The sequence below is a fragment of the Verticillium alfalfae genome, genomic scaffold (assembly GCF_000150825.1).
Source record: "Verticillium alfalfae VaMs.102 supercont1.3 genomic scaffold, whole genome shotgun sequence".
In the NCBI taxonomy this organism is placed as follows: Eukaryota; Fungi; Ascomycota; class Sordariomycetes; order Glomerellales; family Plectosphaerellaceae; genus Verticillium; species Verticillium alfalfae.
Genome location: NW_003315036.1, coordinates 906,558 through 926,176, shown reverse-complemented (window position 1 = coordinate 926,176; position 19,619 = coordinate 906,558). Strand labels below are relative to the sequence as shown.

The 19,619-nt window shown below is 55.7% G+C and overlaps 6 protein-coding genes across 6 annotated transcripts; 4 read left to right on the top strand and 2 right to left on the bottom strand.

Moving 5' to 3' along the window:
* Positions 1–44: 44 nt before the first annotated feature.
* Positions 45–1,601, bottom strand: VDBG_02797 (sugar transporter; the record flags this gene model as incomplete). Its single annotated transcript, XM_003006612.1, has 8 exons — positions 45–138; positions 201–382; positions 442–591; positions 651–744; positions 815–975; positions 1,078–1,149; positions 1,203–1,342; positions 1,400–1,601. The coding sequence occupies 8 exons, from the start codon at positions 1,599–1,601 to the stop codon at positions 45–47; spliced, it is 1,095 nt and encodes a 364-aa protein (XP_003006658.1).
* Positions 1,602–2,609: 1,008 nt separating this feature from the next.
* Positions 2,610–4,371, top strand: VDBG_02796 (conserved hypothetical protein; the record flags this gene model as incomplete). Its single annotated transcript, XM_003006611.1, has 8 exons — positions 2,610–2,740; positions 2,803–2,922; positions 2,974–3,221; positions 3,277–3,632; positions 3,691–3,732; positions 3,841–3,874; positions 3,927–4,049; positions 4,175–4,371. 8 exons carry the CDS (start codon positions 2,610–2,612, stop codon positions 4,369–4,371), a joined length of 1,251 nt encoding a protein of 416 aa, XP_003006657.1.
* A 944-nt stretch (positions 4,372–5,315) lies between these two features.
* Positions 5,316–7,880, top strand: VDBG_02795 (bacterial alpha-L-rhamnosidase domain-containing protein; the record flags this gene model as incomplete). Its single annotated transcript, XM_003006610.1, has 4 exons — positions 5,316–5,339; positions 5,401–5,877; positions 5,939–6,654; positions 6,713–7,880. 4 exons carry the CDS (start codon positions 5,316–5,318, stop codon positions 7,878–7,880), a joined length of 2,385 nt encoding a protein of 794 aa, XP_003006656.1.
* A 4,378-nt stretch (positions 7,881–12,258) lies between these two features.
* On the top strand, positions 12,259–14,232 carry VDBG_02794 (WSC domain-containing protein; the record flags this gene model as incomplete). Its single annotated transcript, XM_003006609.1, has 3 exons — positions 12,259–12,978; positions 13,041–13,195; positions 13,424–14,232. The coding sequence occupies 3 exons, from the start codon at positions 12,638–12,640 to the stop codon at positions 14,230–14,232; spliced, it is 1,305 nt and encodes a 434-aa protein (XP_003006655.1).
* Positions 14,233–15,749: 1,517 nt separating this feature from the next.
* Positions 15,750–17,612, top strand: VDBG_02793 (conserved hypothetical protein; the record flags this gene model as incomplete). Its single annotated transcript, XM_003006608.1, has 3 exons — positions 15,750–16,002; positions 16,058–16,566; positions 16,670–17,612. The coding sequence occupies 3 exons, from the start codon at positions 15,802–15,804 to the stop codon at positions 17,610–17,612; spliced, it is 1,653 nt and encodes a 550-aa protein (XP_003006654.1).
* A 424-nt stretch (positions 17,613–18,036) lies between these two features.
* Positions 18,037–18,393, bottom strand: VDBG_02792 (predicted protein; the record flags this gene model as incomplete). Its single annotated transcript, XM_003006607.1, has 1 exon — positions 18,037–18,393. The coding sequence occupies one exon, from the start codon at positions 18,391–18,393 to the stop codon at positions 18,037–18,039; it is 357 nt and encodes a 118-aa protein (XP_003006653.1).
* Between the last annotated feature and the right edge of the window lie 1,226 nt (positions 18,394–19,619).

The following is a 19,619-nucleotide window of genomic DNA, read 5'->3' as shown; positions in this document are numbered from 1 at the left end:
TGACCGCATAGGGGTAGACGGTGAGAGGGCGTCGACCAAGCTGATCAGTCAGAGTGGATGTGAGGACCATGGAGAGCAGCTGGACACTGGACAGGATGACCGTCACGAGGAAGGGATTCTTGTTGCCGGCATATTGGACTACGCTGGTTAATCTCACATCCTCGGCGTACCCTAGGTATTTTTCGAGAAAGCGAAGGTACTTACAGAAGTAGGTTGCATAGGTGTTGAAAACGGCCAAGCCAACAAATTGTTGCGTCACCTTGGGCCAGGAACAGATAATGAAGCGAATCAGATTGCGACCGCGGAAGACCTCCCACATGTCCTCTTCTTTATTCTTCGCCGCCAAATCGTTCTCCATCTGAATGGTAGCGTTCATGACGTTCTGTTGTTCAAATATTAGCAGCAAATCCGCGCATCATGTAACCTAGAGTTATCACTGACAATATGTTCTTGAACATCGAAAGCTTCGACACCGCGGTTCAAGACCTGAAGAGACTTGGAGGCCTTCTCGAACCTGCCCTTGCTGACGAGCCACCAAGGCGACTCTGGCAGGAGAATGAAGATGATTCCAGCAACTCCCACCATGGCCCACTGGAAAATGTCAGCAATTGGTTGCTTCTACGAAACAATATCTATGTTTCCTTACGTACCTGCGTGTAGATGGGTGTTTTGTAGTCGGTGGGGTCGGCGGCTTTAAGCTCGTAAAGAGCAACCGAGGCGAATAGCTGCCCGAGAACGAACCAGCTTGAGAATCACGGTCAGAGTTCAATTCATGAAGTTGGATACGAGCATTTGAACAGGGGGGCCTGCTCACAAAGTATAAGCGTTGATGAAAACACCCCTAAGCTGGGTTGGGGCAACTTCGGCCAGGTAAAGTGGCATGGTACACTGGAGCATGCCAACTCCCATGCCCGACAGGAGCTTAGCAACGAGCCAATGCTGCCAGTTGTTTGCGAAAGATTCGGTCATCACGCTCTGTAGCCAACTATTGTTAGCATAGCTCTCTCTCATGATTTAAAGTCAGCTCTCTCTCATGACTTGAAGTCAAAAGAGAACCGCTTAGCTGAGGCTACTGACCGTGATGAACATGGCCAAGATGATCAAGAGCGAAACCTTACGACCGTATGCCTCGGTGACGTACTGGATGAGCTGCATGATATGTTAGACGGAAGCCCAGGATTTTGCGCGTGCTTGTTGCTTACAAGCTGACCAATAGTTTGCCCTGCTGATTGGATTCCTCCCCACGCCGAAATGTATCTGCCTGCAATGATCTTTTTGCCGCCACCAGCCATTTGTTTGATGAAACCCTTGTTCGAGACAATGCCACCATTCAAGTTGATTTCTGGCACTTCTCATTAGTCGATATTTCTTGCGCATTGCTTGAGGTTACGGTACGTACGATATCCGTCAAGTGATGCGCTGAAAGCACCGGCCATGGCGATGATACCAGCTACTTTGTACAGTCGCATAGTGGCCCACACGCTGAGATCATCACTCTTCGCACGCATGGGACCGAGGGCCTCGTGGAAAGGCCCTTGGGACTTCTCGTCCCCATGATCGCGGCCCTCCACCATGTCGACTTCAGGGTTTTGTTTATCCATTGTGACTTTGTGTTTGTGAGACAAATCTCAACCAGAGAAGTAAAAGTCGAAGCAGACAGCTCTGTGCCAAGCTGGCACTGACAATAGAGAAGATGATGCACTCTGTCGATCCCTTTGAAGCTCATGGGTCGAGTCATCCTTATACCAACCGCCAATATGCGGCTGCAACATGTAAGTTATAGAGCAGCTTCTCAATGACCCCAGGTAAACCCCATGGGGTTGGGGGTGGTGCAATGTGCCTGTTCCCCCACCTTCTGACCGTAAACCGTCAATAGCTAGCCTTCCCATCTAGCGCTAATCGAACAAAGCTTGCCTGGTCGTAGTATTACGTGCAGTAACCTTTCTCGCGATGCGTGCACCCTGTTTGGCTCGCTTCGTGCCGACTCAGCCGTCACTGCCGTCACTGCCGTCACTGCCGGCATTCGGCCCCTGAACACGCGAGGCTCGGAGCAGAATCTGGCCTGACGACAAGGGCTATTTTGGCAAATCCGTAAAGATCCGTTGGAAAATCCTACCTCGTGATCTTTATCCGTTGACACCTGTCCGAATGTGAGCTCAACCAAGGCCCCGATTTCCACGCGTCGCGCGCCTTAGTTCTGAAAACGTGCCGCGGTAGCATATTTCCCATTGGAGCTCGGTACTCTTTCACGCGATCACTGTCGTGTTTCTTTGCGAATATGTGCCGACGCGAGTCTGGGGATCCGGGGAGCCTGAACCCCACGGGGAAGCTCGTTGCGCGGATCATCAAGCTGGTGACCACTGGGTACCTAGCTGTGGTAAGTGGGCTGCTCCATATTGCCTGTCGTCGAAGCTTTACGTCCACCCATGTGAACTCAATTGTTTGGCGCATGGATCGACAGGTACGTAGCTTTGGTCTAGGCTTTGGTCTCATATAATGAGCTGTCTGGAGCCTTTGTAGCTAGGTCCGTCCTGCATCCTCACTAGATCGACCTCTAACGATCATCCTCTGCAGTCTTTATCACGATTACCAGAATCAGAACTGTCGCCATGGCTCCTGTGCTGTCCAAACTTCTCATTCTGGGGCAACTAGGCTGCGTGTCTGCTCTCACGTTTGCCGTGCCATCAGCTGTCCCGTCGAATGCAAGCCCCAAGCTAGCTGCGGCCCCTGTGGGAGTCTCGTGGGTTGCCTCGACTGTTGAATGATCATCCAAGAGTGCTCTATACTTACTTGCTTTCCCAGATTTGAGTTCTTCGCTTGGCCCGGTTATTTCGACGATGTCGCCTCGACAACCAAGTGTCTCCAGAACCTCAAAGATGTGAGTGGCACTTGGCCGCCCATCCGAATCGGCGGAACCACCCAGTAAGCAGCCTTTGTAATAGTCTAGGGGTTCCAAAACTGACTTAGCCATAGGGATCGCGCTACTTATGATGCCTCATCCAGCGCGGCGGTGACGTACACGGTTGCCAGCGCCGGAGCTGCGCCAGCGTCTCTGACCTATGGACCCTCGTTCTTTTCGTTAGCAGCCGAGTATGGTGGCAAGGTCGTCATTGGCTTGAACCGTCGACTGAACAACCAAGCCAACACCATTGCGGCGGCTAAAGCTGCAAAGGCAGCAATGGGAAATCTGTACTCCATTGAGCTTGGCAACGAGCCCAACTGTAAGTTTTTGACCGACGCCTCTGTTTGCGTCTCGCTGACTGGCTTCTTCACCAGTCTTTACCAGCAGCGACCCCATCGCCGGAGGAAACACCTGGAACGCGGCTGCCGACTACGCTTCTCAACTCAGTTGGCAGAAGGCGGTGGGCGGTGCTCTCGGCGGTTCAGACCAGTTCTCGGCTGGTGTATACTTTGGAACTTCACCGATGAGCATCAAGGGCCTCACTGGCCAAGAAGGGAGCGCCAACTCCTTCGTCAAAGACTACTGTTCCCACAACTACCCGCAGTCCCAGAGCACTGCCGATCTTTCCAAGTTGATGGATCACAGCGCTATCACAGACCCAGATTCAGCCGTTTGCCGCCGAAATCTCTGCTGCTATGCGAGGCAGCCTCATATCTTTGAGACAATTCTGGTGAGGCGATTTGCTTGAGCGGTGATGATTCCGTTCAATACTGATTCGTGTTTTCCAGCGACCCAAGGTGGTGGCGGCATCAGCCCGACGTACGGTGCAGGTCTGTGGGTGATGGACTACGCAATTCAAGCGGCCATTCTGGGAACAAATGTTTGTCTGAACCGACGTTTTACTAGTCTGTGTTTTCGCTGATCAATTCGATTCCTAGGCTCTCTATTTCCATCACGGCACCATCGGAAATTGTAAGTCTGGTTCTCGGAACGAATGCAGGACGACGAGGCTGACGCAAAGCAGGCCAGTATTGCTGGTGGGGTAACTTCACCGTTGGTGCTCCGTACTACGGTGCCATGATGGCCACCAAAGCCCTTGCAGGTGCCGACAGGGTTGCCCCTCTCGACGATGGCAGCACCCGTTACGGTGCCTATGCTATTTATAAGAACAACGCCCCTGTCAGGGTCCTCCTTTACAACTCTGACTACTTCACCAGCGGGGACTCGGGCAACGCAGACGTATACGCTAACAGGGGCTGACTTCGTCCAAAGTCACTGCTAAGCGCCTGACTGCTGCGTTCTCCACTTCCAGGGTTGATAAGGGTCAGTCTCCCACACTGGCGGGACAGACTTGGACGGGTGGATCCTGCAATGTCAAGGGTACCGAAGTCTTGGAGACTGCGACTGTATCCGGCGGAAAGGCTACTTTCACCGTTGGTGCTTCTGAGGCTTTGCTGGTGTATCTCTGAGGTCCAATGTACTTTGGATCAAGTGCGACGTGGTGCCAGGGTGCGGGCTGTAGGACCGTGTAGCTGGGTCGGCTTGTGTCTAATTCAAGATAAGAGGTTCACGGGATTCAGGCTCGTGAGATTTAGGACAAATGATGCAATACACCTAACTGAATCGAACAATGGTGCGATTAATGCGCAGTTTCTCCGGAGTGAACAACTTATGTGCAAGAATAGTAGGAGATTTTGCGTATACATGAGAATCATGGTTCAAGAACGCAGGACTTTGAATGCGTAACGTGAAGAAAACGTGGATGCAAACGATCTTTTTCGTTTGCCTTTTCAAACACCTTTCCCATGGATTTCCTCGGTATTTTTGCCAATTGCCAACTGAATCGGAATTTGAAGCCTACACGCTGATTTATTCGCGACTCTCGAAGTAAATTTTGGCACTCTAGATACCTAATACTGCCTTGAGGCACCTTCCTGTTCGCTTCTGTCATTTGGTCCAACAAGACAGACCTGGAACTCATCTTTCGGCCATACGACGCCATACCAGAGCAACAAGCAAGCCAACTCCCCAAAGGTCTCCGTTTTTCCGCATTATCCGTTGTATCCGTCTTCCTGATTCTATGTTCGACATATAAGAAGGACGTGGCTTGATAAATGCCCGGATGAGGACCCTTCCCCGCATTCACCGGCACTCCGGCACCCTAGTGCGTCCGCCCCCCGCGTACCCCCACCGGGAAACACGGCACCCCTCGTGTAACGTCAGGAGGCTCACAACACAAAAACACCTGATCATGGGGTGGCTTGCCGGTTGGTATTCACCCGAGGAAGGAAGCTATTGGCGTCACAGGAGCTCCAGTTGGCAACGCGGCTGCTTGATTCAAATGCTGTAGCAGGTCTGCTCGTCCAAGGCGGGATGGCGACCACCCATATTCCCTTTCGCCACCAACGCAGCCATGACGACGAAGGAAGAACAGGCTGTGAGTTCGGACTGGCTCCCTTGACCTGATCGAAGTGTGGCTTACCACGGAAGAATTGTAGATTGTCAACAGGCTCCAGGCGAACTGGGTCTGGTCGCCGGACTGGGTCGATTCTTCCACAGGCAACACGGTCGGCAGGATAGCAGTCTTCACCCGCCGATTCGTCGCGGACTCCAAGCCCAGCAAATCATTGCTGCAGCTTTCGGCAGACACGCGGTACAAACTCACAGTGAACGGAACGCGAGTCGCAGTAGGGCCCGCGAGAGGAAGTCCGTTGATATGGTACTACGACACGATTGACATTGCGCCGTTTGCGCAAGCGGGAGAGAATGAGATCAAGATTGAGGTCCTCCGCTGTTTCTCCTCGTCACGGGGCGCCATGCCGTTTGGAAGAACTGCGATACCCGGCTTGACGGTCGTGGGGTCTGTGCAAGCCGGCGACCACTCCATCGAGCTCGACTCGGCCCAGGGCTGGGAGGTACAAACTGATGACAGCATTCTCTTCCCAATGGGCCTCATTGATGACAACTTCTTACACGTAAGATCCTAATGTAGGCGTATTTACCATCCATATGATATGCTCATCGTCATGCTTGCAGATTTACGAAAGAGCTTCTCCACAAGCCCTCGGGATACTCGCGACGCCAAAGGCGTACAACATCAAGACGCTGAATGGCGAGCTGGCCCCCTGGCGCCTGCGCGCACGATCGATACCCATGCCGACACAAGAGGCTATCAATGTCAATACCGTTCGTTTCTGCCAGAGCACTCTTCCTGTCGACGAGTGGACTCGCTCTCTTTCGGGGGCGCATCCACTGACTCTGCCGGGGGCAAGTCGACATGTGCTTGAGCTGCAGGCTGACCTCCACTCAACCGCCTTCGTACGCTGGACGTTCAGAGCGGCATCACGGTCTCGAGTTAAGCTGAAAGCAACATACTCGGAAGGATACGAGCTCGAGCCTCGTGCATACCCATTCTTCCGCACCAAGGCCGATCGCTTGGATGCAACGGCTGGTCGAATCATAGGACCATACGATGAGGCGGTGTTGGACATTTCGGCAGACAGCCAGGTTAACTATGAACCCTTTTGGTTCCGTACGTTCCGCGTCTTCCGTCTTGAGGTGGACGTCGGTCCCGAAGCGGTCGAGTTTGTGTCCTTTGACGCGACGCAGACGCATTACCCACTGGAAGTGAAGGGCAGCTGGTCCGATCACAGCGACCCGCAAGGCACGCAGATGTGGGATGTCTCTATACGAACCATGCGTAACTGCATGTTCGACGGATACTCGGACTGCCCATTCTACGAACAGCTCCAGTGAGTCAATGTGATCAGTACTTGAGCGGTAAGGAAAGCCCGACTGACACGATTCCAGATATTCGGGAGACACCCGCGCAGTCGGTGTGTTCCACTACTTGATCTCCGGCGACGACAGGCTCATGCGGCAGGCCATCACGACATTTGCCTCGTCCGTCACAGCAGAAGGCCTGACGCAATCCCGTTTTCCGTCCCACGTACCACAAATCATCGCGGCATTCCCTCTGCTATGGATCCTTCAAGTCTGCGATCACCATATCTACTTTGGCGACACAGCCTACGCGCGCAGTTTCATACCACGCATTGACGGCGTCCTTGACTTCTTCGACCGCCATGTCGACGACTTAGGTCTCGTCAGTGGCCTCCCGGAAGACGTCTGGCAGTATGTCGACTGGGTGACCACTTGGGGCGCCACGGACGACCACCCGGACAAGGGCGTCCCGACATCCGGCCGCACGTCAAACCGCCACACCTACTTCAGCATGCTCTATGCCCTCGTGCTACGAAACGCAGCGAGCCTCCTCCGTGACGTTGGCAGGCCAGGCAACGCAACTGAGTACGAGGCTCGGGCCTCGAATCTCACCGAGGCAGTCCGAAAGCACTGCTACGACGGCCGCTTCTTCACCGACTCAACCGCCGACGTGGCCGACGAACTGGCGTACTCCCAGCACTGCCAGGTCTTCGCCGTACTGTCGGGAGCTGCAGAGGAGCATGAAAACGCTCGGATCCTGCAAGAATCGTTTGCGGACACAAGGTTCTCCAAGTGTTCCTACATGATGCAGTTTTACGCTCTGCGGGCCTTTTCACTGGCGGGCGACGAAGCGTACGAGACGTACTACAGGCACGTGTGGGCGCCATGGCGGAAGATGCTAGCCGCGAACCTGACGACCTGGGAAGAGGACGACGTGCGGCAGCGATCTGATTGCCATGCCTGGGGCAGTGTCCCGCTGTATGAGTTCTGCACCGAGGTGGCGGGTGTGCGGCCGCTTGCGCCGGGCTGCGCGAAGGTACTCTTCAAGCCTCGGGTACGGTTGAGTGAGAGGATCGACGCTACCGTGGCCCTTGGCGGCGAGAACGTGGCCAGAGTGTCATGGAGGAACGGAACCGAAGGTGAGCGGTTTGTTGAGCTCACTTTAGAGAAGCCAACCGTGGTGGTGAGTCAGCTGCCTGATGGTGACGAGGTGAACCACGGTACGGTCCAACACCTGCATTTGTTGGTTGAGTAGATTTCTGTCAGGAGTTGCGTTGGGTTGACAGTCTTCCACATGCTGTCTGAAAGGTGATAGGACGGCGTAAACATGACTGGGTTTCGTTTCACCACCATAGACATAGGTATTGCTCCAGACTTGTCTAATATGAGGGGAGCTTCCAGCCAGGCCACACAAAATGTGACAGTATCTAGTGGTATTCACGTTCAGAGATGTTCCCTCTGGCTAGCCGCAGGCGCATAGATCCAACTGAAACCAGCTGAATATGCCTGTTCAAAGGCGTTTTGGTTCTGTCACGACTAGAAGCAAATCAAGCCATAACATGTCAATCACCAGAAAACTCAACAAACCCAATATTATCAGCTGAACTTCAGCAGCCAAGCCTTTGCCAGCTCCATGGCCTCGTCACATGTCCCCTTCTTGCACAGCGTTTCCAGGTCTACATCTGCAGCCATGCTGCACTGACAGCGCAGCCACACCCAATCAATCATGCCACGACAAAAAAACGCCCGAAGAAGAAACAACGGTCGGTGGCCTGGGGGCCCGACTCCAGATGAGCGGTGACGGTCTTCCATGTCGGTCGCTGCCTCAGCGGCTATCCGCAACCCAAAAATGCGGCCGCATCGCCGGCGCACTGCAGCGGAGAATACGGCCATTGTGTTTCACGACGTAAGCCCCAAAGCGCGCATGCTGGGCGTCACTCGACGGTAACTGGCGCGCGCGAGATGAAGGGTCCACGTCGACCGGGGAAGGCATCATCATTTGGTGTCGGGCTGGTGCTTCAGTAAGTCAATCTGTTGCGATCTATCGTCTTTGGTCTTCGACTTTGTCTCTTTGCTGTCTGTCTCGAAGTTAGATGAGGCCTCTTCATGTGGGACCCCGCCTGTCAAAGAAGGCCGCACTTCAACACTAGCCTAAAATTTAGGCATGGCCGGCACTCTAAATCCCGGGCGGGCTATTCATGCAATGCAGTGTCGATGAACGGAGAGAAACGAAATGAGCAGCCGGGTGCTCTGCGTGGGTGAGGAACCGCCGCCCGAGGATTCGGGAAATGAGAAGGGGAACGGGTAGGCTCTGGTGCGTCAGGGCGAAGGTAGCCACGCCGACCACTGAAACGAAACGGTGGCCTGGGCGGAAAGTCCCTTTGGAAGAATTGGCACACACACACTTGATGTCCAGGGTCCAGTAGCACACGACTTGGATCGAGGTCGGGAATGACAGAAGGTCGAATGAGAAGACGTAGTCGGTCGCGCGTTGGAATGACGGCGCATTCTTGGCAGTGGATTGTACGACGACCAGCGCGTGGCTGAGTGAGGGCTTTTGGCAAATGCTAATGGCATTGCCGATGCCGTTGCCACGGTCTGGAACGGCGGCGGCCAGCGTGCGCGGCATTTGGGGGCCCAGCGCCAGATGTCAGGTGGAGAGGTTGACTCGAACAAGGCCATTGTGTGTCTGCCTGGTGTCGCTGTCGGGCTCGCCTGGTCTCCTCATGTCCCGTCAATGGGCAGGCGCTTGGTTGGCGCTCCCGTTAACGTGTGCGTTCGCTGGCGCGCGACCGTCGTCTCAACGGGACCGGCGCCAACAGTCCTCTCATCTTATGGAGGGGACCACGCCAGTCGATCAATGACCCTTGATTGCTTGATTGCTTACTTGCTTCCTAACGGAGAGGGTGTGAAGGCCAGGGAGGTAATCGATGTTAGGATTCGTCTGGTTGAGCTCTGGGACCTTCCAATCCTCCCTCCTTCCTTCCTGGTCCAGTCATCGTGTTGCCCTTGCCCTCTCCCAGGTGCCGCCATGCCACTGCCATCTCTGGCGATCCGGGGCCCAGCAGGCGGTCCTTCCGAGCTATGGTGGAAGAAGCAGCCAATAGGGCCATGAGGGACGCCGATGAGCTGGAGCTAAATTGATTTAAAGGGGAGGAGGTCTGGGATGCCTGCTGCAGGGGCGATGCAAGGTACACATCTCTAGCGCGTTTCATGATTCGGCCCCTGCCTTCGTTGTTGGCTTCCCTTTGGTCGTGCCCACTTGCCAAGACTGCAGACCGAATGTAACTGACAAGGGGTGAATGAATTGCTCTTGCCCTGTTCAGACCTTGCTCTGCCTCGTGCTTTCCGTCTTTGCCATTTTTTTTTTGTTGACGAGGGGCCCTACGCCGAGTGCCGTTCAAGTCGCATGTGAAGTCAGGTGTGGCTTCCGTTCGGACTGCCAACTATTGATGTGGCCTCGACTCATGTAGGTAGCAATGCGTCGTCAGTGGAGAAGACCGAAAACCTGGAGGCGGGATGGCAGCGCGGGACAGAGTAGGTAATCGAATTGGCGCGCGGGATTTTGTTTCTTGCATCTCGATATGGTTTTCTGGCAGTGTCAGGATAGCCCTGCTTCGGGCGAACGTCCCTGTCCGTCAGCGGCAACTGCCACGAAAACCAGGCGAAACGTTGTCAGCTGGGAAGGGAGAAGAATGGGACGAACAGACGGCGCGTCGCTCTCTGGTTCGACTGGACTGCCTGCCCTCTTTCCGTCTCTCCGTCTTTTTGTCTTCTTGTCTTGGGATGTCCCATCCGTTTGAAACGGTTGCTCCGAGCCACGGGCGACTGATTTGCACTTGGTGGGATGCGGGCTGCTCTGTGGAAAGGAGAGTGAACATTCCGTCGACTGGCTTTTCCGCATGCTTGAACATGGCGCCTAGCAGCACGTGCGACCTGCCTCGTCGCTTGTCGAAGCAAATGGCCAGCTCTTATTCCGTCGTCTTGTCCCTCTCAGCCGTTGTCGAGCACGACGGCTCTCTAGTTCCAAGGGCCAGGCGAATCCAGGAACTGGGGGCTGACGGCGTGCTTTGGGGGGGCGATCCCCATTCCAGGACCCGCCAAGCCTAACCGCCCCCTTGGCCCCCTGAGCCCAAGTGGGGGCTTCTAGCATCCCGTTGGAAGGCGCAAGTGGGGGCCCGCCCGCCAACGCTTTCCACGTCACTGGTCTCGGGCGATGCTGCCAGCACAGGCGTGGGCACGCAACGCGCAGCACGCACCAGACACCTCTCTTTCCTTCTGCAGCACCTGACAGCATTCCAGAGGCCCGATTGTCCCATTGATCCCGGCCCTTGTTTGTGTTCGCTTGTCGGTTTGACCAAAGATGCCGTTTGCGACGAGACAATCAGAGTACGATGTCGTGGCTGATCCTAACACTCCAGACCTTGATTGATCGACCGTTCGCGGAGCCTCAATCTCACGATCATCGGACGTTTGGCCACGTCCCGACATCCTAGTCCGTTTCCCAGGGCATACCAGGCCCCGGGGCTGTCACCGGTTGGCTCGTTTGGTTGCCTGGACGGACATTTGGGCTATTGCCTGGGGCTTGCGCCGGCCCTGGTGCGATGATGGCAGGGGCTTTGCCAGGTCGACCATGGCTGTCTCGCCTGTCCCTTCAATTTCGGTGCTTGAACTCTCATCACAGGCCCCAGCGGACTGACCCGACTCGCATCTCCGCAGCTTGACGACTCAGGACATCAAGAAGAAGCAAGAGAAAAGCAAAAAAAAAAACTTGCAAGGCCGTGCCTCGAGCCAAGTGGCCCGGCGTCTCCCAGTGCCGTTGGGTGGGTGGTGCCACGCACAGGATTTCAACGGCTGGACACGCAGAAAACTTGACTCGACCCAATCACGACCGCAGCATGATTCACTGAAGGATGCAGGTACAGCGCTGAGGAGACGTGTAGCTGCACACCCTTTCGGCAGGCCCCATGGAAAGCCACTTGTCACAGCCAAAGTGGTGTTCCCGTTCCGTTGATGGTTGCTGATGCCCTGCGAGATACCTACTGCTCTGTTTCTTTTCCCCCTTGATGACAATGGTTCCTTCATCGTCGGTGCTGCTAGCTCTACCACTGGCTTGTCCCTGGAGGGATGCATTGCTTTGTCCCTTGAACAAACAACGGCCAGGACAATCTTGACAGGAACGACAGGCAAAGAACCGAGCTCTTGCTATTGTCAATCCCAAGCAGGATCGGTCTCAATAAAGAAGGCCGAGGATGGCGAGGATGCTCATGCTCCCCGATGTCACCATGTTGTTCTGACGTCGTCAGACAGCTTGGTCTTCGTTGGGCGACTTGGGGGTACTCCCTGGCTTTCGACGCACGGGACGGTGGCCCACCGTTTCCCCCTCAGGCGTCCGCTAGCTTGGACGAGACCCATGCGACCCCTGCTGTCGAGACACTCTCAAGCCTCCCGGTGGTGGATGAGGTCACGGACAGGCGCGAACGGCCAGCCTTTGGGCCCTCGACCCCCCTGGTCTTGGCCGTGGGGTCTGCCATACCAGACGGTGGCCCACGCCCCCATCCAGCGACTCCACGCCATATATTTCACAGCCCCCCGCCCCTTCGACGATCTCACGGCCCCCTTGCCCTGACCTCACACCTTGCAACCTTCTCTTGTCTCTTGCTTTTTTGGCATCTTCGCCGCCTGTTCTTTTTCCACAGACACCATTTCACTCCTTTCAACCCCTCAAAGCTTGTTGAGCCTGCTGAGCACTACCTCACTTTCATTCCTTCGAACAACATCTACCAGACAAGTCCCTCCTTCGTGACTCGTTTGCCACCTTCAACCTTCATTCAACCTCAACTCGTCATCTCGGACCACAAGTCTACAGAGGTGGCCGGTCTTCCATTCATTTGAGGTGCTCATCCGGTATCAGCACTCAACAGCAGCCAGCTCAGCTATAACGACAACATTTACCCCAACCTTTGCGTATCACCTTGTTCAAGCCTCCAAACAACACACCCATTCGCCACCATGAAGTACTCAGCTGCTGCTCTCGCGGCCGTCTTCGGCACAGCCGCCGCCTCTCACCCGGGTGCCTTTGCCGTCCTTCGATTCAACGGAAAGGAAATTGTACAAGGCCGTATCGATCCCATCGTCTCTCCTAAAGCTGTAGCCCAGCACGTCCATGGCGCAGTCGGCGGCAACAACTTTGCCATGGACTCCACTGGCGAGTCTCTGGCCAAGTCCGAGTGCACCAGCGCCAAGGCTCTTGACGACAAGAGCGCCTACTGGTTCCCCTGGCTCTACTTCCACGACGAAGCCAAAGATACTTTCGAACCCGTTGACATCAACTATGTCAACGTTTACTACTTGTAAGCTTCTCTCTGTGTATCTCGTATTGCATTTCGCTGTGAACAGAACTGACTGGCTCCAGCTTCGACAAGACCGATGACGATATCAAGGCCTTCCCTCAGGGCCTTCAGATCGTCGGCGGCGACCCCGGCACCCGTGTCGCTCCTCAGACGAATGGAAAGCTCAACCTTGATCCCAGCAGGGGTCCCATTCAATCTGCCATGTGGACCTGCCCTCGTGCCGGCGGCCAGGAGAGCCCTCCGTCGTGGCCCGCCAACTCGGAGGCTCGACCGCCGGCCAGAGCACCCCATTGACCACGGACGGGAACCGGTTTCCCTGACGTCAACTGTGATGGCAGTACTCTCCTCTTCGCGCCGACATCCACATGCCCTCTTGCTACAAACCCGAGGAGGGCCTCACCTCTACAAGACAAACATGGCCTTCCCCAACCGATGTGAACGCCAGAAGACTGCCCTGAGGGTTGGATCCACGTCCCTCACATGTTCTACGAAATCTACTGGGACACTCCCAAGTTTGCCGATCGCTGGACCGGAGGCCAGGGCTCGCAGCCCTTTGTTCTCTCCAACGGTGATGTGACTGGTTTCAGCTCCCACGCCGACTTCCTCGCCGCCTGGGACGAGGATGTCCTCCAAAACGTCATCGACAACTGCAATGCCGGTCACGCAGGTCTTCACTCTTGCCCCGGCGTCAAGGTTAACGACAACAACGGCTGCAAGGGTGTCACCACCGTCGATGAGATCGTCACTGGCGTCCTTAGTGTCCTTCCTGGTGATCGTCCCCTTGAGGGCTGGACCTATGGAACCAAGAACGGTGACGGCACTGGCTACAATGCTCCCAAGCCCGATTCTGGTGCCAAGCCTACCACCGCCGCTGCCACGTCCCCCAAGACTGAGCCCACGCCCGAGGCTGCTGCTACCGATCTGCCTTACCAGCACGTTCCCGAGGCCGAGGTCAAGGAGGAGGTCGCTCCCACGCCTGTATTCTCGTCCGTTCCCGAGGTCGGCGCTGAGAAGCCTGTCGAGACACCTGAGCCCACGCCCGCCCCGGTGCCCGAAGCCCCTGTCGAGGACGTGAAGCCAGTGTCCTCTTCGTCTTGCTCCAAGACCACCAGGACTGTCTGGGAGACCGTCACCGTGGTGGCCACGGCTACCGAGGTCATCAACAACGAGCCTACGCCCCAGCCCGTTTACGGCGAGCAGAAGCGCCGTCACGTGCACAACCATGTCTACCGCCACCGCAGCCTGCGCCACTAGAAGTGTTTCGCGTAGCCGCTGCGAGTCTTTTGACTCGCGCGGTCTCACGGTTTTCTTCTTTTGACATTTCTAGGGTGCGCAGAGGAGTTATTTTTGAGTCGAAGGGAAACATACCCCGGACGAAGGTGACGGGGGAGATCAAGGTGATCCCCTCCGTCGTCCTTGTTCGATCCCCTCTGCGCAGTGACGACGGTCATGACCAAAGCACATACAAGCAAGCACAAATCTTCGGGAAGCCATTCCCTGGCGGACAGACAAAGCAACGCCTCACATACCAGTCCTTTGGCACCCACACCATTTTTTGGATGACCATTTTCTTTTCTTTTTCTCTTGTTCAATTCTTTTGCCTTGGCGGGCCTGCTATGGTCGTGTCTGATGGTAAACAACTTGATGCCATTTCTTGGATGTTCAAGTATTTGGGAGGGACTTTTTTTGGGTACACGGATCGGGAAAAGGGAAGGCAGAGGCCCTTGGATGGCTATACCCTTTGCTCGCCCCACTGCGGGCTCATAGATGAATCAAAATGATTCCAGTCATGACGTCTCTTCTTGATTTGTAGTTGCTCGTGTCAGATCCGCATTGTTTTGTGTTACGAGGTGTTGATTTAAGGTTGTGTCGGGTTGTCGCAAACGTCGAGCCAGCCGGCGGCCGTCCGGCGACACGATTTGTGTTGCACCGCGCGCCACGACGCCACTGTGGGTACTAGAACGCTTGGGTTCCTGGGTCCAGTCTGCCAGCAGCCGGTTTGATGCTGTGCTTCACGGAGCATGGTATTTGATATCATGGGCAGGGAACGCGGTGCCGCCTCGATGGCGTCAGACATATCTAACACGGGGCCTATCTATCTACAACGACGCCAAAAGACAGGAAGGCCAATCGCCCGGGGGAAATGTGTCTATCGAAGAGGCTTTCCAGCTGCTCGTCCGCCGAGTTTGTCCGCTCTCTCGAAGTACTTCTACAAAAAGGCTCGGGACGCCGGCTTCACGGCAGCTGGAGCAGATCGGGGGTACTCGGTCCCTGTGTGAGATGAACAGGCGAGTATCAGGTCAGTGCTTGCACTCATGGTCCCTTGATGGTTTGAGAAACAACAACACAGCGTTGGAACATGTGTGATCGTGCATGGTCCCTCAATTTACGTATCCTATGGCCGGCCAAATCAAGGCAGCAACACATCTGCCTTGAGATCGTTGCTACCGTCGAGTTGTACAAGTTGTCTGTCCCCCCCCCCCATCCCTTCGCAGATTGTCCAAGGCACTTCAGCGGGCTTGGAAGCGTTGGTCCACTAAACGCTCAGTGGTTCGCAGCGCTGGATTGGGAGCTGTTCGCTGGGGTTTCACAAGGGCGAGGGACCTAAGAGGTGTCAGAAAAGGTGGGACAGCTGCGGACGGCTGGCCGGAAAACTTCTGCACCTCGCCGACAACAAGACCCACATTTGAAGATCTCATCTCAACATCCGACTTCGTTCATCGATAGAGTCTGATCCTCACGCCGGCATCACGATTACCTCAAGCCTATTCCCACAATGAGGTGACATTCTCATCCCCTGAAAATATCCACAAAGACTGAACCATGTCTCTATACCACGAGACGGCCGAGATCCTCTCGGCGCCATCCACAAGTGGTGGCAGCCTCAGATCACGCATCTTCGCCAAGAAGGGTCTCAAGTCGCCCCCAGCACAGGTTTATGCCCTCGCAACAGAGACGTGCAAGTGGAGCGAGGTCCTCAAGGAGGTCATCGAGAAAACGGATCTCCTGCGCCATGAGCGCAAGGTATACACGACTCGAACCCCTCACCAGAGCAAGCCATATTAATGATATTTCTCAGCTCACTCCCATCCTAGCTCTGCTGCTGGTCCATGACTTTCTCCTGGCCAAGTCTGGCATCGCCCTCCCGCAGACGCACGGCCTCCGCTCTGCCATTGATCGCCACAAGGCCCGCCTGACGTCCGAAATGACGCGCGCCCGCCTGCGTCGCAAGGCGCCGACTCTCGAGGCTCTACGGGCCGACATCAACCTCGCCGCCGACCCCGAGGGCCGCCACCCCCGCTGGGTCCGTATCAACGCCGTGCGCACCGACCTCGAGACGCAACTGTCCACGACCTTCAAGGACTTCACCCGCGTCATGTCCATCGCCGACGTCGCCGCCTCCACCATGGCGAGCCGCTCCCTCTACCTCGACGAGCACGTGCCCAACCTCGTCGCCGTCTCCCCCGGTATCGATCTCACCAAGACGCAGGCCTACCACGACGGCGAGATCATCCTGCAGGACAAGGCCTCGTGCTTCCCGGCCTACCTCTTCGACCCGCGCGCTGAAAACGGGGACATCATCGATTCGTGCGCCGCCCCCGGGGAACAAGACGACGCACCTCGCCGCCATCATCAAGACCCACGCCCCCGCGCAGGGCGCCGCCAAGCAGACCATATTCGCCTTTGAGAGGAACGACAAGCGCGCCCTGACGCTCGAAAAGATGGTCAAAACGGCCGGCAGCAACAAGATGACCAGGATAGGCATGGGCCAAGACTTTACGGGCGTCGACCCCAAGGCCAGCCTCTACGCCAACGTCGGCGCCCTGCTGCTCGACCCCAGCTGCTCCGGCAGCGGCATCGTCGGCCGCGACAGCATGCCCAAGCTTCACCTGCCCGAGGGCCCCGTCGGCGCTGGCCCCCGGAAGGGGCCAGCGAAACCGTCACCCCCCGTGGCCGCGGCGGAGGGCAAGAAGCGCAAGAGGCAGGAGACGGACGAGGCGCAAGCCAAGGCGGTGCTCGTCGACGACGACGGCAACACGACCGAGGTGGCGTCGGAGCAGGACCTGCAGAAGAGGCTCGACGCGTTGTCCGGGTTTCAGCTCACGCTGCTGCTGCACGCCATGAAGTTTCCCCCCCCCAAGCGGGTCACGTTCTCGGCCTGCTCCATTCACGCCGAGGAGGACGGAGCACGTCGTCGTCAAGGCGCTGCAGTCGGCCGTGGCAAGGAGGCGGGCTGGCGCATCCTGCCGCGGGAGACGCAGGTCAGCGGTATGCGGGAGTGGCCCGTCCGAGGCGACGTCGAGGCTGCTGGCGGCGACGAGAAGGTTGCCGAGGCCTGCATACGAGCGCATGAGGGCGACGGCAGGGGCGTCATGGGTTTCTTCGTCGCGGCGTTCGAGCGGGTTGGGTCGTTACTCGACAGCGACGATGGCCCGTATCTGAGGGACGAGCATGGCGTCATTATCAGGGATGTCACGGGGATGCCCGTTGAGAAGGCCACAGGAGAGGTCGTCGCCTTTGATGACCCGAAGGAGGAAGAAAGCGATGACCACGACTACGCGGAGGAAAGCGAGAGTGGGAGTACCGACGGGCTTGAGCAGGACGGAGAGGAGAAGTGGGGTGGATTCGACTAGAGGGCGCGGTATCTGCATGAATTGGCTTCTTGTTCAGCGGGCATACACCACGTACATTGTCCAAGGTCGGATTTTCATTTAGCTAGACATTGGAAACGCTCTGGCCTGTGATTGGAGTTCAGTTCTTGTCTTTGCACGCACTCTGGTGGCTGGGCTGAAAATGACCAAAGCGATTGTGGTATTAACTCTGTGGTTGAGCTATATGATACCAACCCGAGCTACCAGCAGCGGAATACCATGACCGATATCAACTGACGCTGGAATTACCAACAACTCAACCTGTCCGCTCAGACCGACCTGGTTACATTTGCTGGAGACGTGTGTCAGTTAAATCTCCAGAATGCACACAACGTGGGGAGGCCCATACGCGTGCTTCCGACTTGGAGAAGATACGAAGCTTGAGCCGACCGTCGATGAAGCATCTTCAACGGGACCAAGAAGCATAGGCACGCGCCACGCGCGACAGGTTGATACACCTGTCCTTCTTAAACTGGTCGCTGCCCCCATCGGCCCAGAAAGACTGAATGACAGCACTGGTACCGGGGAAACAGCCGGAGTCGTAGAATTCGGCCCTTTGGCGCCCGGCTCCATAGGCCAGCACGCGGAAGGATCTCGCGTTGACGCGCAGGTCGGTCCATCTGCACGTGTTGTCCTCCACATTGATCTCCTGCGCAGCGCCGCCGCCCGCTGAGCAGTCGCGGCTCGAGAAGATGCGAATCTTGTAGGAGAGGGCTCCCGTGCTCAGAGCGAGCAGGGCAGTCAGGGATTTGGTGACGTGCATGATGGAGGGTTTACTCTGTGAGGGGAGATGTCTGGTTTTGTTGACGCTACCAAGTGAAGAGTTGGACATTGATCTCTTTTATACCCAAATAGCCTCTCAGATCGACGAGCAACCGACATGATTGCCAAGTGAACTACGTTTGGCTCACAGTGTGGCTGTCGATACTTGGGAAACATGCAAGCAGGCATGCGTTGTCAAGGAATGCATATGGCAGACGAATATCCGCTCAGAAATGTAACGGCTCATGGGATTGGCTGCGAAACCGCGTAAAGGCAACAGCTTCTTACCCGGAGCCATGAGCCCGAGACTTGGTGCAAGGTCAATGGATGGTCTAGTGGACGGGTGCTTCAGGTTCGATTCTGGACTGCGGAGTGATTGGTGCGCTCGCAATGCGCGTAAACCATTCAACATCCGCGTATAGGCATGCCATTTCGCTCACAACATCCAGACTTCCGAATTTGAGGTCAAAATCCAAGCTCAGGGTATTGTGCAAGCACAAATATGATTCTATATACTTCGCCAGAAAGTCTGCGCATCACACGTCGATTATCTTGCTCAACCTGGGGGCCGCGAGGTTCGAAACAATATGAATACTTTTCCAAAGTTCCGGCGTATTTGTTGTAGCCCATAAGTCCAATCCACCTAATCTTTTGACTGAACCATACAAGTCAATGTACCTCGTGCGCCTTGATTATGGGCGGCATCTGTGTGCTCCAATTGTTGTGCATCGCATTCAGGTAAGGGTCAATACCCCCCCCCTTGACTTACCATAAAGTTACCTATCACAGAGGGAAGAATATTGTAACCGACAGGGTCAAGATAACTGTAGCGTTAATTATGATGCGTAACAAGTGATTACGGTCTCAATTGCGCCTAACCCTTGCCCTGAGCAGAATGGTCAATTTGCCACCGTGCCTTATGCCTTCGTCGGGGAAAGGAAATTGTGTATTGATGATCTGCAAACCGTACGATACTCAGCACATACGACCATACCTACTGGAGAACTCGGGATCCCGTCCGCTCTCCCATAGATAAACCAGTAAGGGTCGGACTAGTAGTTGGGTGGGTGACCACCAGCGAATCCCTGATGTCGTATGTTTTTGATGTTCTTTTGTTCCTACGAACTGCCTGATGTGTTGTCCCAATACTGGGCACATTTTGCTGTTTTTGGTGATTGGTCCCCCTTTTGATGCAGCGTGATTGTGTCCTTGTTCATTGCGTGACTG